The sequence below is a fragment of the Triticum aestivum genome, chromosome 2D, assembly GCF_018294505.1.
Source record: "Triticum aestivum cultivar Chinese Spring chromosome 2D, IWGSC CS RefSeq v2.1, whole genome shotgun sequence".
Lineage (NCBI taxonomy): Eukaryota > Viridiplantae > Streptophyta > Magnoliopsida > Poales > Poaceae > Triticum > Triticum aestivum.
This window is the reverse complement of record NC_057799.1, coordinates 11,693,115-11,717,724: the sequence shown is the minus strand read 5'-3', so window position 1 is coordinate 11,717,724 and position 24,610 is coordinate 11,693,115. Positions and strand designations below refer to the sequence as shown.

The window sequence follows — 24,610 nt, the reverse complement described above, 5'->3', positions numbered from 1 at the left end:
GACAAGTTTATAGATTTCTTTTGTTTTCTAAAACATGTTAGCTTCTGGGATCATGTTTGTATAGGAAGATGGAAAACTTACATTTTTTTTGTTGGGACTGTCTAGGACACATCTAGATGTGACATAGTTATGTCACATCTAAGCTGATGTCCACTCTGTGTGGTTTATTTTTTCCTAGTTTTTTTTGTTTCTTGTTGCTGCATTATATGTTTGTGGGAGCTTAGATGTGACATCCTTCAAAAACATCTAGATGTGAATTAGACAAACTGTTTTTTGTTTCCCTGTAATGATGGAAATTTTAGAGAAAATATCATAGCAAAATGTACATATTTTTACTTCTTTCTAAGAAAAATTGTTCTATGCAGAATGTAATTGTTGTAAAATGTTTTTGGAAAAATCAGAACATTCTTGTTTTACAAACCATGAGAATTGTAGGAATTTTTATTATGCTTTCTTGTGTCAACTTTAGGAAAAACCATGGAAATTATTTGGACTTGTTTCCACTTTTATAACTGCAAATGTAGATATTTTTTCTCTTTTATAATAACAAGTGTTACCATGGTCGCTTGCATTGTGAGTAAAACAAACCATTTAGTATTTTTCCATGATGTATAAATCAAATGTGTACAATTTGCCATGTTGCTATGCTTTCATATTCCATTCATATACTTGTTACACATAGCTATGATTTTTTGTAGGTATTTATGTTTGTTAACTTCTCAATCATGGCCTTTTCATAATTAAGAGCACGACAATCTTAATTTTAATGGCATAAAAAATTTATTTGCAATGCCGTGGCAATTTTATTTATTTGCATCATGGCAATTTACTGTGTGTGATTTTTATGTTATGAAAAACGATAATATGAATCAGGACATTTTATTATTGAGAACATGGAAATTTTGCTGACAATGGCCTGGATTTTTGTTACAGTTCAATTTTGCATCATTATCATCGAAAAGTAAAAAAGTCTTTGCCTAACAACTTAATTTTTTTCATGGCAACTTAAATTATACAACCATGGTAAATCATACAACCATTGCAAATTCCTATATGTCTTTTTTTAAGAACACACAAATTCTCCATATATGATCTTTTCCTGTATTTGGAACATGAGATAGTTTTTGTTCCTTTCCTAATTTTTTAGATTTACTATGGCATTTTTTCCATGTAGGTATGCTTTTTTCTTTTTTGTAGTTTACTATGACAATTTTCAGTAGGTGTTTTGCAGTTTATCATAGAAAAAAATTGTAGTTCAAAGGTTTACCAAGTGTTGCTTAGGAGGACCAACAGGGACGCTACATGCCCATTGAACTTAGTTGGGGCATGTTCACCTGGGTTGTTTGTTAGTGGCATGTGTCGCCTGCAATTTTTTCTTTGTGTGGTCAAGCCATTTGCATCGTATAAATTGTTCCCGCCCACAACCCCTCAATGTGGATGCCAGCTCTGTATGCACGTCCTTGAGATAAGATGTTTGTAGGTGTGCGCATAGGCTTCATTGAAATTCCCTAGATGAGTTGCTTTCTGAATTTGAATTAGTTAAATCATTATTTTTATGTGCCTTTAGCAATCTGCCTTGAAAATTCGCAGGGGCACGTACGCACCTGCTGAGACACACCAGCCGCTCGATTACCTTGTGATCCACAAAGTCATTGTCTCCCACATGAGGGCACATCAACTTTTAAAGTTTTAGTTTCTGAAACTTATGATTTTTCGGTCGCTCGTACCAAATTTAGAAGTTGAAAGTTAAAATTTACAATTTCATTGGTTGCGGGTTCTGAAACTTACAATTTTGTCAATCGCTAGTACAAAGTTTGAGAAGTTGAAACTTAAGGAAATTTTAGAAACTCGTCAAAACGTATACTCATTTGAAACACCTCGTCACCAGAAACACGAATATGCAACCAACACTTAATTCGGAATTTTGGTTCAAAAAATATGCAAGATGGCGAATTAAAGGCCAAAAAAAGAAGGATGTGAGCCCCTGCCCTTGTGTGCTACAAATCACCTCCCGATCCGCCTCTTTGTGTTTGGTCTTCCTTGTCAGGATCCTGATGACCCACAAGTATAGTGGACCTATCATAGCGTTTTTGATAAGTAAGAGTGTCGAACCCAACGAGGAGTAGAAGGAATTATCAAGTAGTTTGTAGCAAGGTTTCACTATAAATGTTGTAAAGAAAATTTGATAGGTTGTTTGATAGCAAGATAATTTATAACAATTTAAATAGTAACAAATGTAATAGAGGGCAGCAAGTGGCCCAATCCGTATGCATGCTAAGGACAAGGTGGTGGTGTTTCTTATAATAGCTCAAACACTCTTGAGGACACACGGGAATTTTGTAAGTTACTTTCACCGTGATTCATGAAGTTAACGTTCACTGCTTTGATACGTGTTGTGAGGGTGGACCGGAGCTAGGGTACTGTACTTACTTGAACAAATACCTACTTATGATTGTACCCTCCATGCAAACGTTCGCAAATACAAAATGATTAAGATAAATCTAGCTAAAGCGTTAAACAAAAGTATTCCAAACGGCTGCTCACGGAACAATTCATAATCTGGGGTTTGGGTTTTCTATCACTCACACAACCCATCATCTATAAAATAATTCCACAATGGCTTCCACTAGGACAAAAGATGGTGAAGTATCATGTAGTCGATGTTCACATAACACCACTAGAGGAAGAATAACACAACATATCATCAAAACATTACTTGTATTCAACTTAACATGATTACTAGCAAATAGACTTCTCCCATATCCTATAGAACTCAATGATCTAACCACAAGACATCATATGGATCATGATCAGTGGGTATAAATATATGATGAACAATCTGATTATAACAATCTTTCATGGATAAATCTCCTATGTATCAACTACAAGGTGTAATCAACACACATATGTACTCCCAGCAACCAATCTGAAGTTTGATATAAAGATTGAGAAGATGGATAAACTAGGGTTTGGAGATGGGATGGTGTTGATGAAGATGTTGATGCCGATGATGATCCTGACAATGCATGGAGTGTTTGTGATGATGATGACTTCGATTTCCCCCTCCAAAAGGAAGTTTTTCCCAGAAAATTGCTCCACCGAAGAGGAATATCCGTGATTTTTCTATGGTAAATGGAATTTTATGGCCAAAGGGCATCGGGAAGCGAGCCACCAGGGGCCCATGCGGCCATGTGGCACAGCTTAGGGCCCACCCGCAGGGTGGCCGTGTGGTGCGTGCCCTGGTGGGTCCCCTCTGGCCCATCTTATGGCTCATGGCTTCATATTTTGTGGAAATAATTTACTAAATATCAGCTGCATTTGGAGCTATGAAAATTTACTTTTTCTTCTATTGTATTATTGGTCCAGATTTCCAGTTGTTCGGTAATCTCCCTCTCTGTGTTTACGTTGCATTTTAAGAGATAAATGGCATTAGAATTGCATCATATTGTGAAATATATCACTGAAATATGATAAGTTGTAGTAGTTAATATTGATGCAAAATAGATGTGTCAACTCCTCCAAGCTTAGAGTCTGCTTGTCCCCAAGCGAATGTCGTGCTCAGTAAACATGACCACAAGTTTATGGAGAGAGATGACGATAATAAAGAATATAGAAATGGCAGCATCACACTTACTAACTTCATTATATATCATAAGTAGCAACTCCCCCTCATAAAATTTCTCATGAACAAGTAATAACCTATTCACATGTTAAAGTTTAAACAATAAACTCTCTTGAAACCGAGCAAACTATGTTCTTAGTCATCAAACAATCAAAATTCATCCCATTGTTCCAAAAGAATCTACGTAAAAGGACATACTCAACTATCATTTAGTCTTTAGATGATTGCTGGCACTCAGGAGCATATTTTTTAGAACAAACATTTTCCACCAGACACAAACAAAGGTAGGGGTGTTGAAGTGCTTAATTAACTGCTCAACTTATTTATCTCAGTGATAATTGTCAACAATAATGAATCATGATCATATATATTCAACTGGGTATATGTGCCTGGATGTTTCCCCACCATACAACATTTGTCAAGTGGAGAATAAACAAGGTTGGATAAGAAGTTGACTCCATAGTAAAATAAAAGTAACAAAAATAATAAAAGATAGGCCCTTCGCAAAGGAGCTATTCCAATGAAAAATGTGCCATGTAATCATCTGGGATTCAAAACTGTTGTTTCTATGTATATGTGTTTCCCACAAAAGGAGTATCTATAGTAACTCAGGTATCATCAGGTACAAGTTCTCCACGGTGATGCTAGAGCGAAGAGACCCTTCTCAAGATGCTGCAACCTGCACCATAGCCAACTCCGGATCACCATCTCTACTATAGGGCGGCTATAAATCAACACATGGTATCATGTTAGTAAGATTCTCCTTATCCACTAGAAAAAGGGAAAAGCCAAGATTACCAATTGACTTGGTCCACGATGAAAGGAACGATAATCTCACAAAAATTGAACACTATGAGTCCCAATATTTTGGAATTTGCTATGTTTACTTATGTTTTATAATATGCAACTTTGATCCCTGCTTTTTGTATGAACATGCAAACACAAGAAATTTAAAAATTATATTGTGAATATTTTTCATGGCAAATTAATCCAATGAAACAAGTTGCATGCATGCAGTCTACCTAACTATGATTTGCAATCATTGAAAAAGAGAAGTATGACATCAGTCTTTCTAAATCATCCTCTACATTAGAACATATCAAGATAAAAATATCTTGCTTCTTCTAAAAAAATCTAGCCGCAAAAATTAAAGTTGTACCTATGAGATAGCAATATTTTTTATGATATGTCTACAGGGGTACATGTTCAGACATTGTTAGGGAAAAACCTTTTGAAGAAAAGGTAATTTCTCATGCAAGAACATGTTAAAGGATGAGGTAACTATAGCCAGACCCTAAGTGATCAAAAGGAGCAATCAACTCAATTATGAGTTACTGCTATAAAACTAAATTATATAATTTGATACATTACGCAAACCATTCTATTATGAACCTTCCGTGCTTTCGAGTTGTTAATAATTAATCCAACTATAAAAAATCGGATTTTTGTCCTTTATTTGTTCATACAATAGTAGTTAAGGATATAATAATTACAAGAAGAAACTAAGAGTCATCTGTCTTTATATGTACGCGAGACTTTACTTATATTAGCTAGTACAACTTTACAATGTTTATTTATAGGTTTCTTGCCAGCATGTATAGTGACATAAATTATAGAGAAAACATCCTAAGTCGGTTCAATATTTACAAATTTATTATTGATTTCTAACGGCAACATCCAATTAAAAATTACATAGAGACAAATTTTGGCCGGTTTATATTTTCCAAGGTCGTAAATGAATATTCTACCAATGATTCATACAACTTAAGTTTCTATTTGTAAATTATTAGATGACGTGGCATTGTGTTATCTTGCTTCTATGATTCTCATGTGTTATTCCATTACATTAAACTTTCGAACAAGAAAGATTATCTAAATCTAAGGCAACATTCTCCTCCTCATATACTACCCCTTCCGTCCCATAATATAAGAATAATTTTCAAGCTAAACATTCTTATATTATGAGACCGCTGGAGTATATGCTAGCTGTGCAAAAGATTATGATATCTATGGCCCGTGCGAATGCACGGATTCAGAACTAGTGATGCTCTAACTCATAACTCATAGCGAGGTCCTGAAAGCGCTAGAGCAAATATTGAACAATTGTCGTTTTGTTTGTGATGTGGCCGACCACATCTTCCACCTACGCACTCCCCGAACTATTTGCTAGATTTGTTTGAGAGAGAGGTAGCTATTAGCTTGATGTGGTAATAGCTGACCGGTTCAAGCACATAACTGGCTGGACAGATTAAGCACACGAGTGCGTGCAACGACCCCCCACTCGGCCGGATTGGTTGGTAATAGACGTAGACGTGTCGCACGCGCCATCCATGCATCTCCTACCTTGCATTCGTGGCCATCCATCCTCCCGTCCAACTGACCAAACCCCTTCTCCCCGAGGCCACCCTTCCCACGTATATATGCCGTACGTCCCCCACGCTCATATCACACAGCATCTGTCATTCATCTACCTCCTGCTCTATCCCGCAAACTTAGACGTCGCACATAGCCTCTGTTGAGGTAACTACTAGCTAGCTTGTCAGCCGCTGGTAGCTTACCGAGAGATCAATGGCGGCGACGATGACGGTGGAGGAGGTGAGGAAGGCGCAGCGGGCAGAGGGGCCGGCCACCGTGCTGGCGATCGGCACGGCGACGCCGGCAAACTGCGTATACCAGGCCGACTACCCGGACTACTACTTCAAGATCACCAAGAGCGACCACATGGCCGACCTCAAGGAGAAGTTCAAGAGGATGTGTAAGTTCAATGAATCCCATTCTTCTTTGCCGTCTCTTTTGCCTTTTCTCGGATGGACATGCAACCTACTCCCTCTGTAACTAGCTTGCAAAAACGTTTTATATTGTGAGAGGGAGGGAATAACAAGCAATGCTTTATTTCAGGTGACAAATCGCAGATCAGAAAGAGGTACATGCACCTAACTGAGGAGATCCTGCAGGACAACCCCAACATGTGCGCGTACATGGCGCCGTCTCTGGACGCGCGCCAGGACATTGTCGTCGTGGAGGTCCCCAAGCTGGGGAAGGCGGCGGCACAGAAGGCGATCAAGGAGTGGGGCCAGCCACGGTCTAAGATCACCCACCTTGTCTTCTGCACCACCTCCGGTGTGGACATGCCGGGGGCCGACTACCAGCTGACCAAGATGCTCGGTCTTCGCCCGTCCGTGAAGCGCCTCATGATGTATCAGCAGGGCTGCTTCGCTGGCGGCACGGTGCTTCGCCTGGCCAAAGACCTTGCTGAGAACAACCGCGGCGCGCGCGTGCTGGTGGTCTGCTCGGAGATCACCGCGGTGACCTTCCGCGGCCCTCACGAGTCCCACCTCGACTCACTGGTAGGTCAGGCGCTCTTCGGTGACGGTGCGGCTGCGGTGATCGTCGGCGCAGACCCCGACATGTCCGTCGAGCGCCCCCTGTTCCAGCTGGTGTCTGCGAGCCAGACAATTCTGCCGGACTCGGAGGGCGCCATCGACGGCCATCTCCGGGAGGTCGGTCTCACCTTCCACCTCCTAAAGGATGTGCCTGGCCTCATCTCCAAAAACATCGAGCGCGCCCTGCAGGAAGCCTTCAAGCCATTGGGAATCGATGATTGGAACTCCGTCTTCTGGATAGCGCACCCCGGCGGGCCAGCCATCCTTGACATGGTTGAGGCCAAGGTCAACCTGAACAAGGAACGGATGCGCGCCACCAGGCATGTCCTCTCCGAATATGGCAACATGTCAAGCGCCTGTGTACTCTTCATCATGGACGAAATGCGCAAACGCTCCACCGAGGATGGCCACACGACAACTGGCGAGGGAATGAACTGGGGCGTTCTCTTCGGCTTCGGCCCCGGCCTCACCGTGGAGACGGTCGTCCTCCATAGTGTCCCCATCACTGCCTAGGCCAACGCATGATCGCTCATTCTCCATTTATCTTCGTCGTGGAAAAATCTACTGTTGTTGGAACTACGTATGTGGTTTGTAGAAGTGTTGGCGTGCTTTGCTGGGCCACCTGGGCCATAGCTGTTCCTTCCTTTGTGCTATGCATACCATGTTTGTTGTTGAGATCGAGGTGGTTTGAACTATTGATTTGCGTAATTGAAAGTACAGTCTTGCTAAACCTCAGTCACTATGACTTGGTTATGTCTCAATTGACGCTATATTCGTGAGATCTTACATTAAGGTCCGTGCAAAAAAATTATGTTTATTTTCTTTCTTACTACATGTTATGTCACTTGACTTGACTGAGACTTGGTTAAGTCTCAATCGACTAAGACATAACCACACCCTTGAAAGTAACCAATTAGGTTTACAAAGAAACCTATAAATCAATCACTATCCAATTTGACTACCCCCGGCTAGACCCCAGAAGAAAACCGTTGAGTAACGAAACCAAAGTGATTGAGTTTAGTAGTTTCTTATAGAAAATTATTGACTCTATAGATATGTTAATATGGAGAAGACAAAATTGTCTGATACACTCACAGGACCGAAAGTGCCCCTTATTTCAAAGAGAGGAGGACGGGTTATTCACATTTAATTTAATGGCCAGAGACAGTGGCTGGTGCGTTAGGCGTTCATTGGGAGAGATATGCGTGTGTGGGTGTAGTCATATGACGATGGCCTCTATGAAAACACCTTTGGTGGCATTCTTTTCCACATATGATGAACAATCAACAAATATATTAAAACAGCGAGATATTTGATGGAAAAGAAAGAATAAGATATAGCTTGCGAGCAATCTCACTTTAAGAATTAAGAGCCTATGACAGTCCACTAGTGAGTACAATAGGAGATGAAAAGTCTAGGATTCGGCTACACTGATATTATGTAGTTAATTCTACTAATAATGTAACATTCTCAAGAACTGAAAACTCTCAAAATCTGGAATGTTGCAACGGAGGAAAAATCATATATTTATTTATATTATTGTTCATTATATCAATAACATGGAATATCTAGTTAATTTAAATAAAACACTGATAGTCTGAGAATAGTTGAAATTATAATCACATTTCCCTAACAACAAAAGAATATCATGCCCCAAAAAATCAAGCACCAAACAACCCTGAAATTTTGTCAGTAGAGAACTTGGTGAGTTCAGAAATAGCTCATGATCTTTGATTATAAAGGATAACACATCATCTCACTTGCGAATCACCCTCTAGAATGGTCTTTTTTCTCGGTCGGAATAGGCAGTTCCTTCCCTTAGAACCGGACTTGAGAGTTTCCTACCTCACGGCTCAGAAATTGCTATATTAATTCCCCTATCTTAACTGAATTCCATTTATCAAAAATCAATCCAATTTGTTCCTGGGTTAATCAGAAGAAATTAATCACCTAAGTTTCAGACCCTAATTTTTATCAATAATCATTTTGATCTTTTTGCCCACCTTCATGTTAGTTTCAGCCACTTGGTTGCTTCATTTCCTTAAATAGAAAAAATGTTGCATACATTACTTTGCTTAAGATTTTTCATGTTGCATACATTAGTTTATACAAAAATCAATTTGGAAAGATGATATAACAACGTGATCAAGTATAAATAGATGCTAAATAGGAATGGTATGTGTACTAAAACTAATAGCCAGAACAAACATAACAGAATGTCGTAGAAAAACTTATGGGTCATCCCACATACAGAATAATAGAACCAGACTCTAAGAGTGCCCATGCAAAATTGATTTTATTGGTTCTTTGTTGGTTGGGGACTCATCCATGTCTTCCCTATTTGAAACCATTAATCTTGTTTTGGAGATAGTTAGAGATTCATATCCGTAGAACAAATTATTGCAAGCACCAGAGTATAGAAAATGATAAACCTACTCTTCAAACTTCAGTGTATGAGTTATGGCTTGGCTTATGTATTATAGAATTCACAGCTATGCCTCCTCTCGAAACTTATAGTTACAACTTAATTATCTCTTGGCTTAGGCATTCTAGAAACATATTTACTGTAGCGGTTGCAACTTAGTTATCTCTTGGCTTACGCATTCCATAGACATTGTTAATGAATAAAATGATATCCCAAATGGTTGTGCACTTACAACTTAGTTATACATGAAATTTGCAGGTATATCAACGAAGCATGTTTTTGATAGCACAATAATATTCTATACAGAAATAGGAGCCCCCCACTACCTGATTTTCATGGCTCCTTGTGCATTCACGTCATCGGTAAACTTTATCTCAAAGTTCCTAACCAATAAAACAATACATCACTATAGCTTCTAGTCCTTTCAAGAACGGTTCCCTTCGGTAAACGTATAACTCCAACACAATTAAAGAAATCGTGTATTGCAAATTTTCCGATAATATTACCACATGCTATAGCGTAGGTTTTAGTTTTCCAATTTAAAGGCCTAGTGTCAAAAGTATCGACATCTTTGATAGATGGGCTAGGTTCTTCGCTTACATGTCCATTAAGATTTTAGAGGAGCCACTAGATTGCCTATTATGGATAGTAGACATCATGATTTCAAGCCTAAACAAAAGTAGCTACTTGTTGTAATAAAATTGTCTTGTGATTTTTGGGTCTTTTGGAAAGGAGAAAAGAAAAATAACAACTAGCAAAAATTAACTACGAAAAATATATAACAAGGAAGAAAAGTAATGGAGTGTGGGACCTATGACTATAGCAAATATCTCCTCGGGAATGGCACCAAAAAAATGATTGCTTCCTCTAATCTAAGAAATTGTTGTTCCTAAGTGCAAAAAGTTTGTAGGCAAGCAGCAATTTTCCTCAAGTGGATGACCCTAAGGTTTAATCCCCTATGCACCAACTACATGGTGTAATCAACACATAAAAGTACTCCCGGTTACCAACCTAAGGTTTGATACAAAGATTGAATAAAAGGGATGAACTAGGGTTTGGAGATGAGATGGTGCTAGTGAAGATGTTGATGAAGAGTATGATCCCGATGAGGAACAGAGTATTGGTGATGACGAGTGCCCCGCCTAGGTTTAGCCTTGCAAACGGCGGCAGAAAATCAAGAGGATTTTCTATGATTTTCTAGGTAAAATACTAATTTATGGCCAAAGGGCATCGGGAGGCGAGCCACCGAAGGCCCATGTGGCACATGGCGTGACCTAGGGCCCACCCGCATGGGGTGCCACATGGTGCCCTGGTGGGTCCACTCTAGTCCTTCTTTTACAATCTGGCTTAGTGTTTTCTGGAAATAATTTGGTAAAATCTCTGTTGCATTTGGAGCTTCAGAAAATTGCATTCTCTTCTATTATATTTTTGGTCCAAAATTCCAGTTTTCCGGTAGTTTCCCTCTCTATGTTTACCTTGCATTTTAAGAGAGAGGGGACATTAAAATAGCATCATAATGTAAAATATATCAATGAAATAGGATAAATTATAGTAGGAAATAGTGATGCAAAATGGATGTATCAATTACCTATGAAATACCTTGGTATGGTTGTTTCTAATAATAGAATTAGTAATAAACATTGGAAAGGAGTTGAACATAAGACTGAGAAAAGATGTGGATGTTGGCAGCATAAATTGCTTGGATCCATTGATGGCAGAATCACTCTAGTTCAGGCATGCATGACCAACATGCGTTTATTCATGTTGTCTTTTCATCCCATTCCAATGGGAGTAAGGAAAAAAGCTGACTCTCTTAGAGTGGGACTAATGCCCTTAAGATCATCCAGAGTATATCCAATAGCTGCACGGTGCTTCCTCAGAATTTTCAATAATTTCTTTTCTTCATGCTCTGAAAGGTTAGCACTAATAATAATAGGATATATCTTCTTTTCATCAAGATAAGCATATTACAGAGTATCAGGTAATTTTTTAAGCTCGAACACGGGATCACCCTTAGGTGGAGGAGGATCCCCAAGAATCTCAACAGGCAAGTTGTGTTTCAAAACAGGCATTTGATTAAAGAATATTTCATCTAATTCCTTTCTTTCATTCATGAACATATCATTTTCATGGTCTAGCAAATATTGTTCTAAAGGATTAGTAGGAGGCACAGCAATAGAAGCAAGACCAATAATTTCATCTCTATTAGTAAATTCTTTGTCATGGGGGTTGTCTACGAAATTTGGAGAAATTAAACTCATGAGACACATCCCCAAAACTTACACTAACAATTTCTTTCTCATGGTCTATTTTAGCATGAACAATGTTCACTCTACCAAATATAATGGGACAAAAATCATCTTGTGGGGAGCCAAGTACTAGAAAATCAGTAGAGTATTTTATTTTCCCACGCAAGACTTCAACATCTCTAACAATCCCAATTGGTGAGATAATATCTCTATTGGCAGGCTTAATAGTAACATCAATTTCTTCAATTTCAGCAGGTGCAATATCATTCATAATTTCTTGATACAAGGTAAAGGGAATTGAACTCACACTAGCACCCACATCACATATGCCATGATAACAATGATCTCCTATTTTAACAGAAACAACAGGCATGCCAACAATAGGTCTATGTTTATCTTTATTATCTGGTCTAACAATTCTAGCAGCTTCATCACAGAAGTAAATAACATGCCCATCAATATTATCGACCAAAAGATCTTTAACCATAACAATACTAGGTTCAACTTTAATTTGTTCAAGAGGTGTAGGTGTTCTAATATAACTCTTACGAACCACGGCTGAAGCTTTAGCATGTTCCTTTATTCTAACAGGAAAAGGGGGTTTCTCAATGTAAGCAGTAGGAACAATAGGATCAACATTGTACGTAATAGTTTCATGTTCAGCCTTACTAGGTTCTACTATCTTTACTTGAATGGGAGGCTGATATTTAAACCACTTCTCCTTAGGGAGATCAACATGAGTAGCAGATGATTCACAGAAAGAAGCTACTATCTCATAGTCAAGTCCATATTTAGTGCTAAATTCACGAAAAGCATCAGTATCCCTAAAAGATTTAACACAGTCAAACTTAAGTTTATACCTGACTCCATACCTTCGTCGAGCTCCCAATCTTCAGAGTTGCGTTTAATTCTTTCCAATAAATCCTATTTGAATTCAATAGTCTTCTTCATAAAAGAACCAGTACAAGAGGTATCGAGCATGGATTGATCATTACGAGAAAGACGAGCATAAAAGTTTAGAATAATAAATTCTCTTGAGAGCTCATGATTGGGGCATGAATATAACATTGACTTCAGCCTCCCCCAAGCTTGAGCGATACTTTCTCCTTCTTGAAGCCAAAAATTATATATATAATTCCGATCACGATGAACCAGATGCATAGGATAAAACTTCTGATGAAATTCCAATTTCAATCGGTTGTAGTTCCATGCTCCAATATCATCACATAGCCTATACCATGCCAATGCCTTCTCCTTCAAACATAAAGGGAAGACCTTCTTCTTGACTTCATCCTCGGGCAAACCTGCAAGCATAAATAATCCACAAACTTCATCCACATAGATTAGATGCATATCAGGATGTAATGTTCCATCTCTTGCATAAGGATTAGCTAGCAGTTTCTATATCATACCCAAAGGAATTTCATAATAAATACTTTTAGTAGGTTCACTAGGTTGAGAGGCAACTCTTTGTTTTTCCGGTCAGGGTGAAGATACCCTGAACATGTCCCTCAAAGGATTATTTTCCATAGTAACAAGTGACAGTAAATTTTAGCACACTATATAAATTTTCCCTTACCAAATTCTACTTACCAAAGGCGTTTCACTCCCCAGCAACGGCGCCAGAAAAGAGTCTTGATGACCCACAAGTATAGGGGATCTATCATAGTTCTTTCGGTAAGTAAGAGTGTCGTACCCAACGAGGAGCAGGAGGAAACGACAAGCGGTTTTCAGCAAGGTATTCTCTGCAAGCACTGAAATTATCGGTAACAGATAGTTTTTGTGATAAGATAATTCGTAACGGGTAACAAGTAACAAGTGTAGCGAAGGTGCAGCAAGGTGGCCCAATCCTTTTTATAGCAAAGGACAAGCCTGGGAGAACTCTTATATAAAGCAAAGCGCTCACGAGGACACATGAGAATTACTGTCAAGTTAGTTTTCATCATGTTCATATGATTCGCGTTCATTACATTCATAATCCCGAGACCACGAAGCAAGCAGTGGCTGACGGTCAATCCTGCTAAAAAACAATTAAACAAAGAACCGAACCGTCAGACACCGCTTGCTTCGTGGTCTCGAGGACTGGTCGATCCTGGCTCGGTGGCTGCCCACCCGCCTGCCACCCACCCTGCCGCCGACAGCTGCGGCGCGACCGCTGGTCTACCGTCTACTTAAGTCGGCTCTACAGATCTGCAGTAGCAATCTCTACTCATCTCGAAGCTTATTCATCGCCTCTTCCCCAACTCCTAAACTCCTCTAGGTAAACACCAAGGTACACTGGTTCTTATTCCTTAGTTGATTCCTTGGTGTGTTCTATATGAAATCAAATGAAAATATGCAATTTGTACTAGTACAATACTACTCTATCAGGTATGTACTGTTGGTTCTAACAGAAAATTATTGGATTACTTGTACTGGTAGGTTAATTTGTATCATATGGGAATTTTCTGTGTAATTCATTCCGGCAAGCCGTTCTATTACTAATACTAAGCTGCTAGTATGCTACTACTAGCATGCTTTGTATCTGAATTTTTACACTAGTACTTCAGTTAGTTGATAGGGAAGACCAAAGATAATGTAGATTGTGAAGAATGCTAATGTGTACTTCATCTCATTAATATTTTAATTAATGGCTAATACTAATATGTGATTTCTCTTCACAGAGAACGGCATTTATATTAGAGATCAATAGTCTCTTTTGCAAAATATGAACTATTGGGATATACATTCTTTTTGCAAGGTATGTTCACTTTAGTGATAACTTGTTGTGTTACTATTTAGTGATAACTTGTTGTGTTACTATTGGATAAAGTATTTTTTGGAACTTAGATGAAATATCTTATGACTTCCAAGAAAATTGCTATATATAGCATATTTAGACATTTATAAGCCTATGTATAAACATGTTCGACGGGTTTTTTATAGTTGGGTGCCCCCGCTCGGTTTTTATCCTGGGTCCGCCCCTGTGATAGTCATATTGTTAGAGCATCTCCAGCCGTTGAGCCCCCCAGGGCACCGAAAAAGAGCGGCCTGGGGGCGAACCGGCGCTAGATCGGCCCCTGGGGGCGACCTAGCTCCCAGCCACGCCCCCAGGTGCCGCCCCCCAAGCCGCGGCAAATTCAAACGTACATTCCCGCTCATCAAAATAGACGCCACAAATCCGGCGATCAAGCGGCCACAGTTCGACGTACAAAAAAGAAAGGACGCGCGTGCAGCGCATCAAACGGCGAGGTCGGCCTTCGGCGTCGGCGGAGTCGGCGTGCGCTGGCTTGGCGGGGTCGGAGCTTCTTCTGTGCTGGGCGGTGTCGGCGTCACTTCTGTGCTGGCATCATCGCTCGGGCTTGGCGGCGGTGTCGGCATGGGCATGGGAGTCGGCGGCGTCGTCGACAGCACCTGGTTCAGGATGAGGCCACGCTCCGCCAAGTACCAGGCCTTGACCGCCTCGTCATTGCTCTGGAGCATGTCCGCCCCGCCCAGCAGGAAAGCCAGGTCGGTGTTCCTCTTCTTTGCGGCGACGTTGGTCCGGAGTAGGTCGAGCTTGACGGCACTGCTCGACATCAACGCCGACCACCGCGCCTCTGTCTTCTCTTCACGCAGGGCAGCCCGGGCCTGTGCGTCGGCGAGGCAATGCTCGATGGACTCCTGCACTCACGCGGTGGCCGCGTCGGCGTGTTTCGCCTTCTTGGCCCCTTTGTTGCCGTCAGGCCGCCCTTCTGACGCGCCCGGCGTCGGCGCGTCCGGCTTGTAGGTCTCCTTGGCCATGTCGAGGGTGCGCCGGACTTCTGCCCACTTATCGCACTTGTCAATGCGCTTGTAAACGTGGAGGTACTTGAATTCTTGGTCGCTGTTGGTCCGGCGATACATGACAAACATGCGCACCAGCTGCGCGGAGGAACAAACAGTTGGCGGGCGCACACGGCAAAGAAAAGAGGGAGACCGGCGTGCCATACCTGATCCTCAGCGTTGGCGCTGCTCTCCGGGCGAGCCGCGACCTCCTCGACGATCCCATGCCATTTGTTGCACGCCGCATGGATGAGCCCCCAACGGTTCGCTTGCCTTCGCCCCGCACTGCATGTAGACGCCTTTAAAGTAGGGGTCGACGAGCTTGCGCTCATCGAACTCGGCCTTGATGCGCTCCCAGTATGTCTTGATGCTCTGGTTTGTGCCGGTGGTCCGGTCGAGGCAGACGACTTTCCACGCTTCGGCGAGGCATTCCTGCTCCTTGGACGCCCACTTGATGCGCGGCTCGCCAGTCCTGGTCGCCCCCTTCTTCTTCTTCTTGCGCCTCTTCGCCGGAACAGTCGCCGGCTCCTCCTCCTCCCCATCCCCGTCCTCCTCCTCCTGCTCGTCCGGCTCCTCCTCGCCGTACTCGAGCTCACCGTCCATGTCAACGCCGAGGTCCATCGTCTCGTCCTGGGTAGCGAACCCGGGGGACGCAGCTGCGGCGACTGAGCCTGCCGTGATGATGTCGTCCATGTCCCCTTCGGTCGCGTCGACGTTGCTGAGGTGCAACGTGGAAGCTTGTGAGAAGGGCAGCGCGCAACGGCGGATATGGGGCGTCGGGGACGCGTAATCCGGCGGCGAGTAGTTGTATGGAGGGTACTGCACGCCGGCGAAGGCGGGCAAGGGCGTGCGCTCGGCCGGGTGCCCATGGGGGAAGGTGATGTTGGGTTGAACCCACCATGGGCGTCCCCGTCGGAGTAGCCCGGCGACGGCGTGCATCCCCATGGTTGCGGCGACGATGAGAAGTCGGACGGAGAGCCAACGCTTTGCTGGCTCCAGGGCGCGCACTGGGCGTGGCCGCCGGGTGGATTCATCATCCCCACGCGAGTCGCCTCGGTGTCGGCTTGGTCCGCCGCCGCACGCACCGCGTTGTCACGGGCCTTCTTGGCGATTGCCCTGTTCCGCCGGTCGGCGGTAACAGCCTCCCATCGCTGAACTTCCGCCCTCCACTCGGCGTTCGTCATGCCCGGTGGCTTGGACGGTGGCGCCCTCGGCTTCCTCTGCTTCTGCTGGGCGACGGAGGCGGTCGCGGTTGTCGCGGCGCGGGGGATCGCGTACTTCTTCGGCGGCATGGCGGCCAAGCCGGACGGCGAGCGGGAGGGAGATTGGCGGGAGGAATGGAGAGAATGGGAGGGAAGTGGGGGAAAAGCGGGAAGAAACGGTGGGAAGAGGCTGTCGACTCGCCGACAGAGCAGCCCCACGCCCCTTTTCGCTTGTGCCGCCGCCCCCAAGCGCCCCCCTGCGCGCCGGGTTCAGCCTGGGTCCGCCGGCACCAGTTTCGGCCCGAGCCAGCGAAAACCGGGCTACTGGGGGCGCGACTGGGCCGATTTTTGGGCGCCGGCGCGGCAAATACGCCTGGGGAGGGCCTGTTGGGGGCGCGGCTGGATATGCTCTTACATGTTATATATCTTACTATCACCTAGATGTTTATCTTACTTAGCATAAGTTGTTGGTGCATATAGGTGAGCCTAGTTGTTTTAGGTTTTCTGCTTGACAAATTAAATGCTAGCTTTGTTCCGCATTTGTTCAGGTCTAAACCGTAATTATTTTCAAGCGCCTATTCACCCCCCCCCCCCCCCCTAGGCAACATCCACCATCTTTCATCGGCGTTCGAGAGTCTCCGCCCATTTAGTCTACATTCTACCCCTACATTTTCGCATGAATGTTTTGGGAATTGGATAAAAAATCGAAAAAAATGATAAGGGATTGGCTCTGGTGGGAGTCTCTGCAATATTTTGAGCTATTCGGAAATGCAAAAATGGTATTATTTTTCAACAAAAAATATCAGTGAGCCTTTTGTATGTCCTGATTAAACTAATTGTATACTGGATATCTGAATGGTCAATCATGCAGATAAAGGAGGAAAACCAAGGCTTCTGGCGCCGGGGGCAAGGCTGCTAGAACAGATAGCAAGTGAGGTGTTCGAGTTGTGGCACGGGTGGAGACCTGGTATCTTAAGAATTGGTGCCTAGATCTACAAGTTGGTGTGTCTCTGCTGCTGTTTGACAGATGTTTGCTGCTACTTCAGGTTCTTCTGCTTCCTTTAAATGTTCGCCTTAACTCTGTTAGAAATGTGTGACCGGTTCTCCTCTGTGTGTATAACTAAATGGAGTGTGCATGTGGGTTGTTGTCTATGTTGGTTGTGGCTATTTTTGCCTTGATGTAAGCATTGCTTGTTCTTTTGGATTTGCTGCTTGTGATCGGTGGCGATGTCAGTTGTAATGCTTTGAATACCGCTCGTAGTGTGTAACAGGGCTTGAGCCATATGGTTTCTTTAATACAAATTGGAGGGGGTGGCCCTCTTTTATTAAAAAAATCATATGATTATACTTTGTGACACTTGCTTTTAGGCTGTCATTATTTATTGGGGATAAACATCTGCAAATCATACATGTAGTTAACGCGTTCAGGATCGACCAACAATCATTACTCTGTGAGCTTACTTGTTTGCTCAAACCAAAAAAAGAGGGGAAAATTATATGAATAAATTACAAAACATATTCAGTCATTACTAGTTGAGCTTATTTCCTAGCTTAAGCATAAAGTAGGAAAAGGGGGGAAGTATATGAAAAAATTGATATTTTTTATTATTTTGTGTTTTTAGTACTTACTTTTTTGAACAAAAAAATGAGAGAATACATAGGTGAACTTTAGTTTCCTTGACTTCGGTTGATTATTTCTCAAAGTAATTTTTTCCATTTTAACTAAAAACAAAAAAAATGTCCACTTTGTAGAGCCTAGCATATTGCTCAAGAAAAAAAATAGGTGCTACGATTTATGATTTCATTTTTATTTTTATTTGTTCTGGTTAGTGTATAGATTTTTTAGGGGTGTGTAAGCTGGGGGGGGGGGGGGGTCCTCCTATGTTTTATTTTAAGCTTGCACTTCATATTTTTCATAGCCGGCCCCAAGCTTGGAAAAGGAGGAGGGTCCAACCCTATAAGTTGATGGTTATTCCTTATTCCCAAAAAATCATGAATTTCCAGATAGTTTAGTTTTTTTTATTCTATTGTTCTTTCCTGTTTTGGTGGGGTTGTCAATGTCATTCGAGAGACACATCTCCAACATAATGTTTCAAGGGACCGAATTTGTTAGCTTTTGAATATTGAGTGTGTTGTTTGTTGAGTCTTAAAGCTTACAAACCAAAACTAGATATTCAAACAACACACTCGTAAATTTGTTCTGTCTTAAAGCTTGTAAACCAATGTCGATGTTGAGTGTGGGATTTTTGCAGGATAAGCAATGCTAGATTTTTTTTCGGGTGACTTTCTAATACTGCCATTAGTAGAAGATCAACATTTAAAGTTTAATCTTTGGTAAAAGTAGACAACGAAGTAGACCATATGGGAATTGTAAGAAGGAAGAGTAGAGCGGAGAGGAGGAGAGGAGAGGGAGAGAATTGCAAACCATACGCGTTCGGGATCAACCAAGAATCATTACTCCATGAGCTTATTTCTTTGCTCAAACCGGAAAAAGGGAAAAAGTATATGAAAAAATTGCAAAAATATTCACTCGTTACTAGTTGAGCTTATTTCCTGGCTTAAGCAAATAAATAGAAAAAAGGGGGAAAGTATATGAGAAAATAAAAAATAGATCTTTTATACTATTTTGTCACTTTTTATTTCTCACTCTACTTCTTTTTTCGGACAAAAGAGAGAGAGAGAGAGAATACATAGGTGTTCTTTAATTCACTTGATTTTTGCTGATTATTTCTCAAAGTATATTTTTTTCCATTTAAAAACCAAAAAAATGACCACCTTGTGTAGAGCCTTGTGGCATGTTGTGTCAAGAGAAAAATAAAAAATACATAGGTGTTAGGATTTATGATTTTTATTTTCTTTTGGTTGGTGGGTGGATTTTTTAGTGTTGTGCAAGGTGGGGAAGTCTGCCTATGTTTTATTTTATTATAAGCTTGCGCTTAATATTTTCCGTAGCCGGTCCCAAGCCGAAAAAAGGAGGAGGGTCCAACCCTATGTAACTTGATGGTTATTCCCTAAAATTCATAACTTTTCAAATATTATCATCATTATTGTATTATTCTTTTCTGTTTTGATGGGGTTGTCAATGTCATTCGACTGACACATGTCCATCATAATCTTTCAAAGGACCAAATTTGTTAGGCTTTCACTGTTGAGTAGGTCGGTTGTACAGTTTTAAAGCTTACAAAACCAAAAACTACTCCCTCTATAAACTAATATAAGATATTCAGATGACGAGTGTTAGGCGCCGGCGCGCCGGCCCAAATTTGGGCCGGTCGTACCAGCACCGTACGATTAAATAATAAGGAGCCGCACGATTCCCATCTTTCTCTTCCTCGGGCGTCGTCTTCTATTAGAAAAAGCGTCCTATGCGCCGCCATGGATGACGACGCGCCAGCCTCGAAGCACCTCCCCTGCGTCTCCCTTGTCGTTGTGCTCGTCGCCGGTCGCCGTCGTCGTCACCGGTCGCCGCTGTCGCCTCCTGCGTTTCTCACCAGCAAAAGTGAGCCCGTGGTTGCAGCTCCCCGTGGCGGCGATTGCAGCTCTGGCCGCCGCTCGCGAACTCACCGGCTCGCCGTCGCCACTTGCCGAGGCCACTCACCAGTCCCGCTTGCCGATTGGATGGTTGCAGCAAAAATCAGTTGCTAGAAAAACTGGTCCCAGCTCTGCTTCGCGGTTCCAGCAAAATCAAATGCTCGTTGTAGAAAAATCAAATAATGGTTCCAGCAAAAAGGAACAAAATGCAGCATAAAAACTAAAAAATGCATCTCGCCGCCACACCTCATGAAGAAATTTGGTTCCAGCAAAACTCTCTAGGTCCCATCGCCGTTGAAGCAAAACAAATCACCGGTATTAGCTATATGTGTTGCCGGCTCCAGCAAAGAACTAACGATGCAGCTCCCATCCACCCGATTGAATTGTAGCAAAAAATTGCATTGTATCCAGCAAAATAAGAAAACAGTGGTAGCAAAATGTTGCAAAACAAAAATGGAAGTTGTCCCCCAGCAAAAGTAAAAAAACACGGATGTAGCAAAAAATCAAGCTCGTTCCAGCAAACCAGAAAGTCAGTGGTAGCAAAACAAAGCACCTGTGGTGGCAAAAAAGAGTATTGCTTCCAGCAAAACCAAACGCTTGTGGTAGCAAAAAGGATTAATGGTTCCAACATCAGGGAACACTGGTTCCAGCATTATCGCATGCCGGCGCAGCTCCGAGATGAACGGCAAGAAAAGAAACAGCAATCTCCTTTCCCAAGAGCAGAGCGTGCGTGCTGCATGTGCTTGAGCCCAACCTCGTGGGATCCATGGCGGACTGCACATGGCATGAGAGAGAACGTAAAAAAAGCAAGAATGAGCTGACCCCTCTCATGGATCTATGACGGAAAAATGTTGCAGGAAGCAGAGAAGGCAGTAAAAATGAGCTTAAATTGATGGGGAGATTTCTGGAGAGAACACACGAAGGAGAAGGAGGAGAGATTGAGAACCGGGGGATTGAAGGACGAGCAGGGTGAGGATGCCTCGTGTGGTCTCCAAAAAATGCGAGCGGATAAGATAGAAGTGGTGGGGATAGAGATAAGCTTAGTCGGTAGTGGGCCTGGGCTGCCTAGCAATGCGAGCGAGCGGACCGGCCGAACGCTCGGCCGGTGGACCGTATACAAGCGTTTCCCTATTCAGATCATACAAAGGGAGTAGTAGATGATTTGTTGTTCGGATGATTTTATAATACTACTACCATTGGTAGAAGGTCCATAGTCAAAGCTTGAATTGCAGAGAAGAGCCGACGATACCTCGACGGCGTCGGCCATGGCCGCCGAATACGACCGCACGGCCGACCTCCGCGCGCTGGACGCCACCTGCTCCGGCGTCCGCGGCCTCGTCGCCTCCGGCGTCACACACCTCCCCCGCATCTTCCGCGTGTCCGACGGCGTCCACCAACCACAACCACCGCCACCGCAAGTTCCATCCCAAGAACTGCCGTCCTCGTCAGCGCCGTCCGTCCCGGTGATCGACCTCAGCGGCTCTGACCACGCGGCCGTGGTCGCGGCCGTCCGCCGGGCCGCGGCGGAGTGGGGGTTCTTCCAGGTGACAGAGCACGGGGTGCCGGAGGCGGCGATGGCAGCGGCGACGGACGCGGTGCGGGGCTTCCACGAGGCCGACGGCGGCGAGGGCAGCGACAAGGCCAGGCTCTACTCGCGCGAGCCGGCGAGGGCGGTCAAGTACCACTGCAACTTCGACCTGTACCAGTCGCCGGTGGCCAACTGGCGCGACACGCTCTACCTCCGCATGGCCCCCGACCCGCCCGACGCCGGCGACCTGCCGGACAGCTGCCGGTACGTACCCCGCAGCTTACCTGACTGTAATTCCTCCTAGTACATGGTGATTTTGCAATAAACTGAGCACCGGAGTGCTCTCCTGGTTAACCGCCTGATTTACAAATTGAGCTTGATTAGATGCTCAATAGTCAATTGTGTGATTGTTGCTTGTGCTTAGAATTCACGGGATCGATCTTCTGATGTGCAATTGCTTATGCCAATAATTAATTATGCACTTGAGTGTGCTTGAGAGAATATGTATCAAATCCCCACGAACCACCAGAAAGGGCCTTTGCCCCGCTTTATACATATAGTCTACATAAAGCCACAACCACAATACAACCACAACCGATAGCAGATCCATTCTTCTTTATTATCACAAAATATTAGGGGCATATCTAGTGCAACCACACACAAAATGGGAACAAAAGGAAGCGTTGAAAGTTTTACCTCAACTTCTCAACTAGTATTTCAAACTACTCTGTATATGTGCAAATAAATAAATGACTTTCAGTTTGATACCAAATCAACGCGATGCTCAATTGAATTTGTAGCGTAAATTTTCATTTAGATGTTTCTTTTCTAAAAACATGTAAACAAATTTATACTCCCTCTATTCCTAAATATAAGCCTTTCTAAAGATTCCAATACGGACTACATACGAAGCAAAATGGAGAATCTACACTCCAAAATAGGTCTATATACATCCATATGTAGTCCGTATTGAAATCTCTAAAAGTCTTATATTTAGAAACGGAGGGAGTACACACAGTTCTGTTCTGATAGGCTGATCATTTATACCAAATCAACCCAATGTTGATACGAAGCAAATGACGCAGTTTTGGAATTGAAGTGGGAAGGGAACCACCATACTGATGGTAGCGTGCTTTTCGTGGTGGGAATGAAACCAGTTTACATGTTCTGTTAATGCTTAAGAATGGGACTGCTATTTCTAATTGAAATGAAATTTCTTGTTGAACCATAGTAAGTTGATGAGATTTACTGATTTACTATTCATTATTTATTTTCTGTTTTCCTGATGATAGACTATGTGCAATATGTATTTTGTTCTTCCCACAAATAGATCCCAATTGCTCTCTTTCTCTGCATTATTCTGACAGGAGCGATTTACAGTTAGTACTAATGGTATAATTTATACCTATATGGAGGATGTATTGTTAGTGTGAATTCTTCATTGGTTATTGACAAGAGGACAAGTGCTAAATTCTGTAGTCAAATTACTTTCTTTAGGTCCTTCCTTTTGTTGTGAACATTCAGGAAAGGTTACTTAAATCAGCTGTTCTAAAAAACAATCAGCTCTAACATGTTGATTCACAGCAATGCTCTGTTTGAATACGCCGAACAAGTGAAGAATTTGGGGAGCACTTTATTCAAGCTGCTCTCAGAAGCTCTTGGGCTCAAACCAAGCTACCTGACTGATATAGAGTGCAACCAAGGACAGATCATACTCTGCCACTATTATCCTCCTTGCCCACAGCCTGAACTCGCCATCGGGACAAGCAGGCATTCAGACTCTGGCTTCCTCACCATACTTCTCCAAGACGAAATCGGCGGCCTCCAGATCCTACACGAGGACCGGTGGGTAGACGTCACGCCGACACCTGGAGCGTTCATTGTCAACATCGGCGATCTCCTACAGGTACATTGTGAACATTCCAAGCAGAATTCTTTGTTCAAGGCGAGCATTGGTTAGTCACTCGTGGTGGTGTGGAACTGATAGTTTTCTTCAAAATGTCCAGTTGATCTCCAATGACGGGTTCAGGAGCGTGGAGCATAGGGTGGTGGCCAAGAACGCCGCGCCGAGGGTCTCGATCGCGTGCTTCTTCAGCACGCATTTCCACCCTGCCTCTACGAGAATGTACGGGCCGATCAAGGAGCTGCTGTCTGACGAGAACCCGCCGTTGTACAGGGAGACCCTCGTCAGAGACTACATCAAACATTACTACTCCATCGGGTTAGATGCGAAAACTGCTATCTCTGATTTCCGGTTGTGAAGTGTGAAGGAGGCTTTCTGTCCTGATGGTATACTATAGACTATATCGATGTACCTGGAACATTGATAAGTTGAGCAGTTTGTAATGCTAAAGAAGTGACAATAAAATGGCAGTACAAGTGCCATCATATTGTATACATGTGGTACATGAGTGATTATATTGTGTACATGTGGTACAGGAGTGATTATATTGTGTACGTGTGGTACAGAAGTGCACTAGTTTGGTGCCCTGGTGCATATTACTGGAACAGAAAAGAGTACTGCAAAATCTTCATGAAATTCTCCTCAATTATGCTTCTAATGGCCTGTAAAAACAGAGTGTTGATCTACTACATGGCCTGTGGAGCAGCAGGTTGAGGCTACACATTGGCCATGCCCCTAATACTGTTGATGGTGGCGTGGCTCACTCAAAAAAGTACTGGATCTATTGACAGTTATGCCCAGCATCTACTCACGGTCATGATTTTCTTAATCAACCTCCGCGTTAGATTCTTGATTAGTAAAACATGGCATTAGTTCATTAACTCAAAATATTGCTCTTTAGGAGGTGATCCCAGTGATTGCCACAAAACACTTGGTATTCCGGTGGCCAACGACCGTTGGTTCAATCCCCGAGAGTGACCGTTG

General features: G+C 42.9%; 2 protein-coding genes across 2 annotated transcripts; both read left to right on the top strand.

The window, feature by feature from the left end:
* Window positions 1–6,069: 6,069 nt before the first annotated feature.
* On the top strand, window positions 6,070–7,735 carry LOC123051067 (chalcone synthase 2). The gene is made up of 2 exons (XM_044473823.1): window positions 6,070–6,377; window positions 6,521–7,735. The coding sequence occupies exons 1-2, from the start codon at window positions 6,191–6,193 to the stop codon at window positions 7,516–7,518; spliced, it is 1,185 nt and encodes a 394-aa protein (XP_044329758.1). The 5' UTR covers window positions 6,070–6,190; the 3' UTR covers window positions 7,519–7,735.
* A 13,529-nt stretch (window positions 7,736–21,264) lies between these two features.
* LOC123051068 (1-aminocyclopropane-1-carboxylate oxidase homolog 1) lies at window positions 21,265–24,284 on the top strand. The gene is made up of 3 exons (XM_044473824.1): window positions 21,265–21,987; window positions 23,308–23,629; window positions 23,730–24,284. The coding sequence occupies exons 1-3, from the start codon at window positions 21,461–21,463 to the stop codon at window positions 23,982–23,984; spliced, it is 1,104 nt and encodes a 367-aa protein (XP_044329759.1). The 5' UTR covers window positions 21,265–21,460; the 3' UTR covers window positions 23,985–24,284.
* The last annotated feature ends 326 nt before the right edge of the window (window positions 24,285–24,610 follow it).

What these genes read in the sequence shown, in the direction of transcription:
- LOC123051068 (XM_044473824.1), top strand. Translation starts at nt 21,461, where the DNA reads ATGGCCGCCGAATACGACCGCACGGCCGACCTCCGCGCGCTGGACGCC. An exon ending in GACCTGCCGGACAGCTGCCG is followed by an intron (nt 21,988 to 23,307) that starts GTACGTACCCCG and finishes GTTGATTCACAG; the next exon opens with CAATGCTCTGTTTGAATACG. An exon ending in ACATCGGCGATCTCCTACAG is followed by an intron (nt 23,630 to 23,729) that starts GTACATTGTGAA and finishes CAAAATGTCCAG; the next exon opens with TTGATCTCCAATGACGGGTT.
- LOC123051067 (XM_044473823.1), top strand. Translation starts at nt 6,191, where the DNA reads ATGGCGGCGACGATGACGGTGGAGGAGGTGAGGAAGGCGCAGCGGGCA. An exon ending in GGAGAAGTTCAAGAGGATGT is followed by an intron (nt 6,378 to 6,520) that starts GTAAGTTCAATG and finishes GCTTTATTTCAG; the next exon opens with GTGACAAATCGCAGATCAGA.